This window comes from Ictidomys tridecemlineatus, chromosome 8 (assembly GCF_052094955.1).
Source record: "Ictidomys tridecemlineatus isolate mIctTri1 chromosome 8, mIctTri1.hap1, whole genome shotgun sequence".
Lineage (NCBI taxonomy): Eukaryota > Metazoa > Chordata > Mammalia > Rodentia > Sciuridae > Ictidomys > Ictidomys tridecemlineatus.
In genome coordinates this window covers 19,743,375-19,757,603 of record NC_135484.1, presented here as the reverse complement: position 1 = coordinate 19,757,603, position 14,229 = coordinate 19,743,375, and the positions used below count along the sequence as shown (strand labels likewise).

Genomic DNA, 14,229 nt, shown 5'->3' with positions numbered 1-14,229 from the left:
GCTTTCCCCTGGATGTCTACACATAGGCTTACACTCTGATTTCCAGGATCGCTGAGATAGATACAAAGATATTCACTCAAAACCAGCCTACAGTTCCTCACTCCTTTGACCAGATATGACTATTTTGTATCTGACAGGTTCTCCTGTAGTTAGTACAGAAAATAATAGTCCTCACATCTCTCTAGTTTCTCTCCCCTCCCCCTCCATCAAATGACTGATTTTTATGCATGAAATAATAGACAAGCCTTGGGTGACCTGTTTTCCCCCCCTCTTCTCTCCCTCCCCTTTTCCCTTGCGGTAAAATAGTGCTGAAGAAAGAGGGCACTAGTGTACAGCCCAGATCGCATCCTTGCACCGTCTGGATTAGAGCTGAGGCGTCTGCGAACCGAGGGCGGCTGGGGTCCTCTGACCTAGGGAACACAGCTCTTTGTACCCTGACTCAGGTACGTCCTAGGTCCATATTCTTCAAGCAGACAGGTGAGTCGGCACCTCTCCGCGGTGAAACCTACCCACAAAGGCAGACACGGTCCTCTTTTATCGGATTTTCTCCTGGACCCAGGCATATCCTGCCTGCCTAGGAAGGGTCGGGAGCGGTGGGTCCCTGGGTTGTCTTGCTCCTTTAGCCTGCCTCTCCTGCTGTGCTCGCACTCCCTGACCGCTCCTGTAGCCCCTTTCTTGTCTGACTCTCACCTTGAGAAAGGGATCCAGGAGGAACAGGAGAGGGAGCCAACTTCAGCCTTGCAGGCGGCTGAGATTTGGCGCCTGTGCCCCTGAAGCTGTTGGGTTTGAATTTATACCTGCAGAAGCGCTGCAAGAAGAGAATGGTGGTGGGAAGGCGAGGGGAGGGGTGTGTGTGTGTGTGTGTGTGTGTGTGTGTGTGTGTGTGTGTGTGCAAAGAACATGGAGGAGGGGGGTTGAATGAGTGAGGTGGGGTCAAGGAATTGCAATTCATTGCTTAAAGCATCTGTTTGCAGGCCCCCGCGGGGTGCTGTCTCGGCAGCTGGACCGAGCACTGTCCAGGGTTCTGAACGCGGCGTGGCTCTGGCTGCAGTGGCGAAAGCAGCCAGAAAGCTTGGGTTCCTTTCCCTTTCAAGCAACTATGCAAAGCCAAAAGGTCCCGATATATAGGGCCGGGGGTGGTGCAGAAGACCCTTCACCTTTTCTTTCTTCTCGGAAAACAAGTTACCTTACCTGCACCCCTTCTCCTTGAACATCTACAATAAGCCCGACCTCTTAGTGGGGAAACATACCAAACTCCAACATAAGGAGACTTTACCAGGCGTTGCCTTAGTAACTGATATGGATTTTCCACAAGCTGGCAGATTCATATTTGCCACTTGGATTTTATGTCAGGGTCTCTTCAACCCCGCAAAGTTAAAGTAAAAGGCACCTCTTTTCACGTTCATTTGTAAGTAGAGCTTCCACCTTTAGAATGAGTTTCCAAATTTTCTTCGGGGGGAAAAAGTTAATCTCTTCAAATTTCGGAAAGTTCTCTTAGGTTGAAGGACTTAGCTCCTCCCCTCCTCTCTTCTCCCTCCCTTGCTGCCCCCTGCCCCCCCCCCCTCAGGAGTCAGAAAGTCATAGATGGTTGGGGACTGGGAAGAGACTTGAGCTGCAGAAGCGGGCAGGTGGCGGGGGTCTCTTCGCCGCCTGTGAGCTGTGAGAGCGCTGGGAGCAGGATGTACCACTTTCTTTACTGACCAGAACTGCTTTCGGAGCAGTCCCTGCAGCTGCTATCAGGATGTGCTGAAATGAAATGGACGGGGCAACAACTAGCATCACTAACCCCAGAGTTTAAACACAAGTCCTCCGATGACCAGGATTTGAATTTTTTTCCCCTCTTTTACCAGCAGCGTCCAGTTCACCGCCGCCAACACGACTCCCACTTGTACCCTTGATCAATTTACCTTGATGCACCGGTGAAGGACGGGGACTTGAATTCCCTCTAAAAACGCCTGCAGGGTGTGGGGGCGGTCGTGGAGGACCAGGAAGAGGAGGTGGAGGGGAAAGAGGAGGTGGAGGAGGCGGCCAAGGCGTTGGACCAGCAGTGTTGGCGAGGGGGACCAAGCCGCGAGAGGCAGCGTCTGGCGTCTCAGTGGTGCGCTCCCAGAGCCTGCAGGCGGGACCAGCGTGGGAACGCTGCTGGCCGGCGGTGTACCGCGTCCTCACCACCATGGTCCGGCTCCTCTTGGTTTTCTTCCCAGCGATCTTTTTGGAGATGTTCCTTCTCCCCAAGAACCCCGGCAGACAAGTGTTGCTGGCGGGAGCCTCATCGCAGCGCTCTGTGGCCAGAATGGACGGAGATGTCATTATTGGAGCCCTCTTTTCAGTCCATCACCAGCCCCCCGCCGAGAAGGTGCCCGAAAGGAAGTGTGGGGAGATCAGGGAGCAGTATGGCATCCAGAGGGTGGAGGCCATGTTCCACACATTGGATAAGATCAACGCGGACCCCGTCCTCCTGCCCAACATCACCCTGGGCAGTGAGATCAGGGACTCCTGCTGGCACTCTTCCGTGGCTCTGGAACAAAGCATCGAGTTCATCAGGGACTCTCTGATTTCCATTCGAGATGAGAAGGATGGGCTCAACCGGTGCCTGCCTGACGGCCAGACCCTCCCCCCAGGCAGGACTAAAAAGCCTATTGCTGGAGTGATCGGCCCGGGTTCCAGCTCAGTAGCCATTCAAGTCCAGAACCTGCTCCAGCTGTTCGACATTCCCCAGATCGCCTATTCTGCCACAAGCATCGACCTGAGTGACAAAACTTTGTACAAATACTTCCTGAGGGTTGTCCCTTCTGACACTTTGCAGGCAAGGGCGATGCTTGACATAGTCAAGCGTTACAATTGGACCTATGTTTCTGCCGTCCACACGGAAGGTAGGCATTATATTGGGAAAGAAAAGTACAGAGAAAACCAAGGTATTGCATGATGTGCTCCTGGGATCATAATATCGTCCCTGTTTATTTCTAGCACTGTGGGGAACAGACTTTACCCTTCTTAGTACACGCCCACCCAGGCATTGCTTTTTATCCTCATTCCCTCGTAATTATAGCGTAAGCAAACCGCATCTCATGGTGTTACTGGGGATAGGAGGAGCATAAAAAAATTATCAAAGTCTCCATGCAAGGTGTCCAGCTGTAGATTTTAGTCTTACACGATGGTTTCTCCTCATATCCTAAGTTTTTGTTTGGCAGGCTTATTGGCCCAAGGTGTTAGATTACCCTTCAGTGACTGGTTATGATTATTCAAGTTCAATAGGCTGGCTAATCCTGAGTGAATGGTTAATCAAAAGAAATCGCTGTCTCTGGATGTTAATCTGAGAGCTTTACCTTGTCTTCAACAGTCAGATGGTGTTTCCTTTGTCCTCTCTCATCCCATATTAGAATCCAAAATGTCCCTGAGAATGTGGGATTAATGCAGCCATCTCCCTCAGGACATTGGAAATTTATCTCCAATTCTGGGATAACTCAGATACAAAGAAATTGTAAATAATTCAAACCATTTATTCCTTGCTGTAAATGCTAGAAACACACATTTCTTCACTTCCCCAATAATTATCTTGTTTTATGACAGATGACACTGAAAACTTCTTGGATTTGAGCCTTGGTTTCTAGTCCCCCCCCCCATCATCACAATGACTTTGCTCTTCAAATTTAATGTTAGATCAATTATAAATTACCAATAAAAGGATAGCAGATGTCAGGTTTAAAATGCCTTTTAAAAATGAATCAGATTGACCTGAGGTTAAAAGCTTTAATTTTTTCCCCCGTGTGTTGTAGACATGAATTCTCAAAGAATTTCTTGCTTAAAGATTTTCTTTACTCTCTTCATCTTAGCCTACTTAAATTTTTGGATAAAAATGAGACTTTTGAGCTCATCTATTCTTAACTTCCCTAGTAAGTTTATAAGGAAACTGAGGCCCTGGCACTAAATTGACATCTAGGATAATCCACATGTATATATGCTGGCATGAAGAAGAGAATCTTGAGGGTGTTATTGCATTCATATTTCTTAAAATCAAAAGAAAGAAAGAAAGCCCATAGACATGGCTTCACTTTTCAAAATATTTACAAAAAATTTAGTTACTTGTGTGAGGTCTGATTATAAAGATTAGGAAGCATTCTTAGTAAAATAGTTATATGATCATAGGGAATGAGTAAAGATGCTTTAATTTATAAAAGGCATTGTTTTCAGAACAAACAAAAATGATATAGAATTATACAGCTTTAGTTTCAGAATATTCTTTTGAAAAAAACTTTCTGCTACAATATTGTCACTTCTAATATATAATTTTTGTTTCTGTATCTTGATTTTAAATTATGAACTGCATCCTTCTTTTTGAACACAGACTCATTACTTTTTTAAGACACAAATTTAAGCCCAGAAGTTAAATCCTCACATTTTAATGTTAATTTCCTACACTTTAATGTTTAATATAGTTTCCTCTAGTGCTTAGATGGAACATTTTGAAAGTATAAGTTAAAAATGTGTGAAATATCAGCACTGGAGAGATCTCTCCAAAAGGAATGACAAAATCCAGATTGAATGTGGTTTATTGACATATTTAATAATTTCCCTCCATTGAGCTAGGCAGTTGATTATTGATATTATTATTTCTTCAGGAAGAAGTAATGTTTTATCACTCTATACTGATTTTAATTTTCCATATTTTATATAAGATATTTTGAGGAAGGAAGGGTGTAGAAGAAAGATTCACTTTTCTTATATCTATTTCCCAATAGTATTACTTTGGTAAAATAATTGCTAATGGAGTTTGCTTTCTGAGAATAGAATTATGTTTTTGGAAAATTAATTGAACTTCTATTTTCTAATTTTGTTGAGGAATGACTGATAACTTTACCTGTGTATTACTTTGGACTACTTTATTTCCCCTCTGCTTTCTGACTGTAACTGTATTGCAGAGATGGTATCTTCACATATTCCAATCAAGTGATTTTATTACAGGAGATTACAACTATTCACTTAGCCATTTATATATGCTGTCTTGTTTCTTCTTAAAGGAAATTAATTTCTCTTTTCATTAGACATAACATTTGTGAAAACAGAATTGCTTTTATTTTCTGCTATCCACAAAGAAATTTTGTGTAAGCTCTTGGTGTAAGCTCCAACTAAAAATGTATTTTTCCTAAGGCTCTGCCCTCTGCTTCTCAGAGATGCATTGTGTATTGGCCTACAGGCACTTTCTTGGATCACTTAGTAATTTCCCTGCCTTCAGACTGATGGGGTCATGTAATGTGACGGTTTCCTGTAAATAGCAGCTAAGTCCACATTATCAGGGTTGTTCTTACTATTCAGCAAGGAAGCCTATTTGTCTGAATATTGGCATTTTGGAGCTGAAAAATCTTGGGACCTCCAGTGACCTTCACTTCTCCTTTCCAAATCGGCCATTGCCTCATTAATTTGTTGCCACCATTTCTTAAGTTAGAAATTAACCCAATATAGTAAATATCAAAAAAAGACTACACTACTGTGGCCTTCATTTCTATAGTTAATCTGGGTGACTTTGCAATCATAGATAAGGCATCTAGTCTTTGAACGACCTCATTTTAAAATATTCCTTTATTACTTTATTGTACATTGAAGTAAGCTTTGAGGTATTTTCTGTTGTTAAATTTTTATCCAGAAGAATTTAGTTTTTATATTCTTTCACATTGTTTTCAATGCTCTATCATATCATCTGTGCTGCAATTGTTGTCTGGTCATAACAACACGACCAGTTTACTTGACAGAAGAGAGAATCAGTGCGTGTGAAGTTACCTGCAATAGACTTTCCAGAAATTGTTCACGATTGCTTCCTGAAAGAAATGTTGAGAAAGATCTGTCAAGGAGGCAGAGGAGCATTGAAGCAATAGAGCTTCACTTGAAAAATTCAAATGCACTTTGGAATGAGCTGCTCACCTGGAATGTGTATCTTTAAATATGCTAAACATAGAGTACAAAAATAGCCTCTACTGAGAATATCTCGGCCAAGGACACATTATTCCATTCTTCTGATGAAATTAAGATTGCTCCCATCCAAAATTAAGTTTAAAACAATACCTAAAATAATTTTATTTGGTTAAATTTGAAGCATTGAGTGAGTGCAATGAAGAATATCCTTTGAATTTGTAGTTTTAAAAAGTTAAAAAAAATTGGGGGGGGGAAATATTTTCATTTTGTTTTAAGCATTTTTCTCTTCATATGTCTTAGGCCAGCAGTCAGGCAACGATATGACAAAGGTTTAATGGTGCTGCTTTCCTGATAGAAATATTCACTTTTTGTTTGGTTTGATTTTCATTGTGGGATAATATTTTGGGGGCATTTGCTTATGTATTATTTAAAATTGGCCCTTTTTGACTTCTTTTCAAAGTTGGATCATTTTCTTTTAGCAACTTTTTTACTATTTCATATAAAACTAAAGTTAAAATTCTTATGGCATCAGAGGAAAGTCCTCCTAAGTCATAAGTACTGTGCAAGGATAAAAAGATTATTTTAGATAATGCAATTACATATAATATTTTTATACCTATTGTTATAGTTCTTGTCTACTTACAGTAATTTTCTCTATACCTTTATTTTCTTGGCTGCAACCTATTTCACAGGAAGTTATCTTGATGAATTGCTCTATTTTTTCATATTATAAGGAATAGAGTTGTTTTGAAAGTTTATTTAGGCCAACCAATTTAGGTGCTTAAAACTCCACTATTACAACCTTATCCATGCTCCAAGGTTATGATTTGATTAGGATTTCTAATGAGAGTGGGGAAAATTTTGGAGTTAAATTCCAAAGCAGAAGCTCTCAGTTTGTTTTTCTTTATACCATAAACTGACTCCCTGACATTTCCTCCAATTTCCCATCAACCCCTGGGTATCATCTCAAAGAATGCAAACTCTTCTGTCATTCGATATTTGTTTTCAATGAGTTCTCTCTTTCTTATACTACACCTCATCAGTTTATTCTCTCATATATCCTTGGTTCTGGTTCCTTCACCATGATAGCTAACTTTAACTAGACCGTAGATACATTATTAAACCAAAGTCTTCTAAACAGTATGTGCCTCTATTAAGTCATATCTTCTTTCCTTTATCCTTGCACAGTTATTATTATCACTATTATTAGTGCTACTATATCAAATGGTAGAAATGTGATATTTTTCTTTTAAAGGTAAAATTATTAGCTTAAGTCTGCCTTTTTAGCTTATTAGTAGATTCTAGAATTTTGATGAATTTATCTTAGAATTCCTACTTTGTGTCCTTAGGATTCTAGCTTCCTTCAGTGGCCACTTGTCCTGCTATGAACTATTTTGACAGTATGCTTTTCCACTGTATATCACACCACCTTGTAGATACACCAATAACTCTAAATAGTTTAAATGAAAAGCTAGTACAGTGGATGTTCAACTCACCTTGAACATTTACTATATAAAACTCTATGTCACAAATTTTAAAACTTACTCTCAGTTATTAAGTAGTTTACACTAAAAGTGCAGTTTGAACACATAAAACAAGTAAAATCTAATCATTGGCAATATAGACTTTAAAAATATGAGTTATGCTTAAGAAGTATTAAAAGAAAATATTGGTGATTTAGTTATCTTGAGAAAAACTAGAGGCAAGAAAATTTTGCTTAGTGTTTTATTTGGTCACATGGATTGTAAACATTTGTAGCAGTATTGAAAGTGTCTCCTTAAAGGGAAAAATAAGCAGATCTATTTACTGGAATGGGAAGTCCAGGCCAGCAACTAATAATAAAGACAGAAGTAGGCTGTGGTATTCTGTGATTCCATAAAGATGGAATATGTAGGATAATAATGTAGAATCTTGAAGCATGTGCCAAAGAGTATGGGTTTTAAGAAAGATGTTCAAGCAGGTTTGACTTGATTCAAAGATAATAGAAGGGAATTCTTTTTGAAATGTGTAGGGAGATTCATTTGATGGGAAGGGGGAAAATCAACTATTAAAACTTCAGTTATTGTAGAATTCTAGGTACTACTATCTATTAGGATAGTTGGAAAGTATAGAAAGTACTCCAAAGGAATACTTTTTAGCAAAAAGTTAGGAGAGAGAAGAGAGAGAATATTTGCCAGCCAGGCTGACCAGGTGAATTTTGGTGTAGTTAACAGTCTTTTGATGTATGGTATTCAAACCTATGATTCTTTTGGTATAAACAATACACACTTGGATTTAATATTTTCAATATAAAGATAACAAGGTTTAGTTTTGATTCTCCAGCTGGTTTATCAATATATTTTATGCTTGAGAATTCGTCTTTTTAAACCTCAACTTTTACATTTAAAATATTTTACCAGGTGAGTTTTGCAAACTATATTATGTAGTTTCTTAACTTCTTTTTAAATAAAGTGGTAATTTAATAGATCATGAGCATAAATTCTTACATTGTGCTAGCATAATTTAAAAATGTAATCATTTATTCTACTCAGAATGGACCCAGATTAATTTTTTTTCTCTTATCCCCTATGTTGGCTAGACTTATCAGACCAATTTTCTAAGTTATTAATTAATATTTAGTGAATAACAACAATGTGGTAAAGATACACTTCTGATATTTTAGGAAAACTTGAACTCTTCTTGATTCTTTTGTCATATCTTTGTGCTCTGACTATATTTGTCTTGGAGCCAGTTTTATAAGGAGCTGGCATGCTTAGGACAGGTGGTGGCGGCAGCATCTATTTTATGTTCCTATCTTGTGCCTGGGTAGTTGGCAGTCTTCTTTTGAGCACTGAAACTTTTCTCTGACCAATGGAGTTAATTGTACAAGGACTGGTTTATTGATTTCTGATAACTCTATGGGTAGGGACTACAGTATTGTCATCTTAAATGGATTCATTGAAGCTGTATTTTCAGCGTACTCTCTAGGAAAGCCACAGGATCTGGGGAACCAGAGTTGAGAGTTGAGGAGAGAATAGTTTGGTATATCCACAACTCCTGAAAAAACAAAAACTACTTGTAATGAATTCCATTCTGATATTAGTTTGTAAGCAACATCTCACTAGAAGAAAGTTGTCAATTTTTAGAGAAACTGTAGCTGAAACCAGAGTCAAGGCAAGACATAAAGACTTGTCAAAATGATCCCTGTCTTATTCATGGAAGAGTTATCATTAAATTCTAAATTTATGTAGAAACATTTACATCTTTCTTATACTTAATTACTCTCTATGCATGTCTACATTTTAAATCTTACATTAAATCATAATTTTAATTTTTTTCAGTCTCACAGGAAGATTTGCTTTCTTAAACTGATGGCATTGTTTTACCAAACATAGAATTAATGTTTTATATAGAGAATTTATAAATTCACCCAGAAACTTGGTGATCAGAAATCCTTATTTGTCAATTTTAGGACTATCTTGTTTTATGCACTTCAGAGCCAACACATTGAAGATAGAATACTTATATACCTGTTATCTAAATGATTCAGATAATAGGCAATTGAAGAAAAAGATTTTTGGGAAAAGAAATTATTTGGTTACCAAGTAATTTATTTGCTTTCTAATGAAGAAATTAATTAATGGGTACTTGGTGTCTACTATGAATCACATACTTTTCTGGACACTAGAAACATAAATTAAAATAATAATCATGGGAACAATTACTATTATTATTACTAGTAGTAGTATTACCCTCAGGGTTCCCCATAGTCTGTTGGAAGAGACACAGAAGTATATAAGTACTCATAGGCTCATGGATTACCAAAAAAAAAAAAATCACATTTAATTATTTTTCAAAAGAAATGCACAAGAGACTGGAAAACACTATATGTGCATCTCAATTTTATTTATAAAACAAGAATAGTATTCATGGTCATATTTTCTACTTTACACAGTGTTCCATTGAACAGGGGATGCTATACAGACCTCCATTTAAGTTGCTTTTGTTAAACTGTCACCGGAGATGGAGTCTTCTCAGCTGATAAGTATTGAGCAAGTACAAAAAATCAACTAATGAGGTGTAGATGTTTGAGCCAAAATTCTAGCAACATAAGATGAAAATAAAACTCATGGCTAACCATTTGAGTTGTGGATAGAATATCCTGTAAACAAATATGTCCATGTGGAAGTGCTTACATATGAGGTTCCTACATGTAGAATTGCAAACTCAAATAGGACTTTTCAACTTTATTTTAAAATGTTATAGTGTCACCTTAATCAGAGTTTACTCAGAGTTTTATAGGTTATGAATTTATCTAGAAAAAATTTCTCTGACTTAATTCCCATTTCCTAAAGTATCATTGCTTTAAAACTTTTTGTAAATAAAAAATCAACTGACACAAAAAAGTATAGCATCTCGTGTTACACATTAAAAAAACTAAGGTTCAAAAAAATAAAATGACATGACATATCCAAGTCTACATATTTCATTAGTAGCAAAGTTAAGACTAATTTAGCTTTGTGTTAGATAACTTTTGAAACCAAGGGGATTTTGTTTGTTTTTTAATTCACATGACCTGCCCTTATATATTTTCCTTCTGTGAGTTTCTTACCATCTGGCCCAACTGTATTCTTCCCAACTTCACTGTGTCATTTAACAGCTTTTAGGAGGCTCCTCTCTGCCACTGAGAACCTGTGCTCACAGCTGATAGTCTTCCTCTCAGTGTCAATCCTTGCTTTAGTTTTGGGTGACTGCAATATGCATGCATGACCTATTGGTGCAATAAGGATCCCTATCCTCATTGTACATAGATCTTAACTCTGTGTCCTTTGTCATCACTTCAACAACCTGCTCACCGTGACCACTGTCTGGCATCTTGAAATTGCTAAGAACTGCTTTCTGAACTTGCAAACTCAGAAAGTCTCTGAAAAACAGAAGCCTCTTCTCCTCAACTTTTATTATTCCCAACTCACCTGCTCTCCACACTTTCCTGGAAAGCTTGGATCAAGTCATTTTCTTAGCTGATTTGCTTCCACTTTGCATCTGACCAACTCTGTATCTTTGCTTGTTGTTATCTTGTAATAAAGCTCTTTTTTATAAAAAATAAGCTTCCAATTCAGAGTGGCTATTCCACAGAAAACTCCAGCTTGTAGAGATTGTAAATCTGCCACACCCCAGCCTCTTAATGAAGAAAAATAAATTAAGAACAGAAAAGAGTAACTTGTTAAAATTAAATAGGAAAGGAAGGACTCCTTTTTTTTCATGAGAGTTGTGGTCAAGCAGGAGAGATCACATGGGTCAGAAATTTCTGGGATACATGCTCTATAAAGACCTTGGGGTGGTATGGAATGGTTAAAGATGAGAAAATAGTATAAAGGTGGCTAGGGTTAAATTACAGAGGTCTGGAATAGGATTGGCCCAAAGGATTTAGGGATTTAACTAATTACATTTTGCTTATTTTCTTGCCTTGAGCTACACATGTCTGCATCCTCATTCTCTCTTCGTAACAATTACACCTACTCAGCCTGTGGCCCTGAATGCAAATCTTTTGCTTATACAGCATAATCCTCAGCTATTGGATAATCTGAGGCAGTTTTCTTTGTTCTCTGTGGCTCTCAACACATTTTATCATTTCTATGTTATAAAGAGCAGAGAAAAAAGATCAATAAGCAAATTGCTGGTAATATGTTAAAGAGAAGAAACTGTTTACAATAGACTTCCAAAGGTAATATAGGGATATTGAATTAGTGGAGATAATGTATAATAAACATGTAATGCTCCTTTTCCTGGATAAATACACTATCTGTTGCTTTCACTTTTTGGTCAACAGGTATTACTGTGTTGGTAAAAAAAAAATGTTATGCTCAGATCTCTAGCTTCATTAAAAAAAAGTAGTTAGCATTTTCTCTGAGTCAGACCTCTGCTATAGTCACTGAGAAGCAAAGATATATGGCCTAAAGTCCTATTAAGGAGTTCACCATACAGGGAACACTGCTCAGTTTACTAAATGCAGGTAAGAGGTAGAGAGCTAACCAAGAGAAGGTGATTAGCTTTCTCTAGAAAGAAGAGAAGGGAAGTGCAGAGAGGCCTTGTGGTAGAGGTGACATCTGAGGTTCACTGCATTAGAGGAGTAAGAAGAGGAAGCAAAGGAGTGAATATGAAGAGAAATACTGATCTAGAAAACAATGTCTACTCAAGGAACAGTATGTTAGCCCTGGAAGGTATGTGTTCCGGGAAAGGCAGTGGAGAAGGATCCAGCTGTAACTGGAGGAAGGGCCTGGGTCATGAAGGGACATGCTTATCAAGCCAAGGAACTCAGACTCTATTTTATAAGCATGATGATCCTGTGAAGAATTGTAAGCAGAGGAACCATGAACATATTTATATTTTGGAAGAGTATATCGAGAGATTTAGACAGGACAGATGAAGAAAAGGCATAAATGGAAAGCTAGAAGACAGGAAGACATTTTGGATGGGGAATGGTAGTAGAAAAGCCTGTTAAATTAATCAATTTGGTTCAGAGATGATGAGAGGTTTACTTAAGGAAGTGTCATTGGGAAGGGAATAGAAAGAATGGATATGACAGTCATGGAGTAGGTAAATGAGGGCTAGAAACTGATGGGTTCTGAGAATCAAAGAGAAGGAGAAGTCTAGGATGACTCCAGGATTCTATTTTGTTAGGACTAAATAGGAAATAAAAGAGGAAGCACAGAATGGGAAAACTCAGTGTGAGGTATCTATGAGAAAAATACAGTCAAGAGATTCAATAGGGTGACCTTCTGGCAAGGGAGACAGATTTGCGATTTTCAGCAAATAGGTGAGACTGAAACCACAAAAGTTGATGACATTGCCATGAGGGAGGATAGAGAGTGAAAAAAAAAAAAAAGCAAGTCAAGGGAAGAACTTTGGGGAGCAGGAAAATGCATAAGATGATATAGAAAAGGGAAGGACCAAGACCAGTGAGATTAAGAGAAAGAGAAAAATCCAGGGAAGAACCAGACAGCATGGAAGCCAAGAGAAGAGACGGTTTTAAGAAGAGAATAGTGACAAATAGAGCTGATAGGAAAGGGAGAGGGGACTGCAGAAGTGTCCAGATTAGTAGTGTCTTAGTTCCTTAATGCTACTATAATAAAATACCTGAGACTGGGTAACTTATGATCAACAGACATTTATTTCTCACTGTCCTGGAGGCTAGGAAGTCCAGGATGAAGCCATGATTAGGTTTGAAGTCCATTTAGGGCTGTTCTCTGCTTTCAAGATGGCTCTGGGTGGCTGAATCCTCCAAAGAGGGTGAACCCAATGTCCTCGTGTGGTAGAAGTGATGGAAAGCAACAAGGACCTTTTTATGAGACATTTATCTGGTCACAAAGGCAGAGCCCTCATAACTTAATCACTTACCAATAGATTCTACCTCTTAATACCACCAAGATAGAATTAAGCTTTAACATGTGAATATCCAGGGATATTCAGACCATTTCATGGAGCCTCCACTTCTTTGTAGCGCCCTGTCTTTTCAATAATCTCTTGACTTATAAATCCATTGAGAGGAGCAGAGTTCACCAGGAAGTGGAAGCTGTTGTTTTACAGCATCGGTCCTAGTGACTGAGAAAGGAAGGAAGGTGAAGTTGAGAGAAAGTAATGGTGGCTAGAGAGAAGTGAAAACGTTCTCAAAGAAGGGAAAGGCTTTGGCAGCTTTAAAGGCTGGTGGAACAGATTGCGTAGAAAGGGAAAGTTTGAAGACAAATGATGAAGCAAAGATGATCAAGAAGCAAGAAGAAATCTTGGCAGGGCCAAGAAACCTGGAACAGAAACCTTTCCTCTGGGTGGTGATGCAGTGAAGTTTGGGAAAGAAGGAGAAGAAGGTTTGAAAACAACATCGTGTAACTTTCCTTTTCTCAATGGTTCAATGAGGGGAGTGTAAAGGGAAAAGAAGCTGGTCAAACACAGATAGAGAAGATTTTAGGAGGGCTCAACTGAGATTGCAAACCACGTGTTCCTAGAAGTGTCAGTTCTTACTGTTTTGAAATTCTCTCTAGTGGTGTGCAGCCCCCAGATACAAGAAGAGAGTCTCAGCTTTTACAATGGTTCATTAACTTGGCCACCTGCTGGCCCCATGCCCCAAATCGTTCTTCAGTTAATTACATGGGTTACCTCACCCGATATCATAGCCTAGAATTATTCTTTACTCAGCTCCTGTCAGAAGATCAGATGAGGGAATTGATATTTAGTATGTCTTTGTATCATCTAAAAGCTCATTATTAACTCTCTGCATAAAATTAGGTTTCTAGAATATTACAGACCTGACTTTGTTTATTCTCCCTGGAGAACTGTCTTTTGTAAATT

At 38.7% G+C, this 14,229-nt stretch overlaps 1 protein-coding gene across 5 annotated transcripts in view; it reads left to right on the top strand.

Moving 5' to 3' along the window:
- The first annotated feature begins 303 nt into the window (after positions 1-303).
- Grm1 (glutamate metabotropic receptor 1) overlaps positions 304-14,229 on the top strand; it is a 378,366-nt gene continuing 364,440 nt past the window's right edge. The window contains exons 1-2 of one of the 5 annotated variants that reach the window (XM_078018951.1): positions 304-443; positions 1,854-2,873. In XM_078018951.1, coding sequence (XP_077875077.1) covers positions 2,174-2,873 — 700 coding nt within the window. In that variant the 5' untranslated portion in view covers positions 304-443; positions 1,854-2,173. Of the gene's footprint in view, positions 478-1,850; positions 2,874-14,229 lie in introns of all 5 variants that reach the window. The other 4 variants (XM_078018949.1, XM_078018952.1, XM_078018950.1 and 1 more) reach the window with 4 other exon arrangements.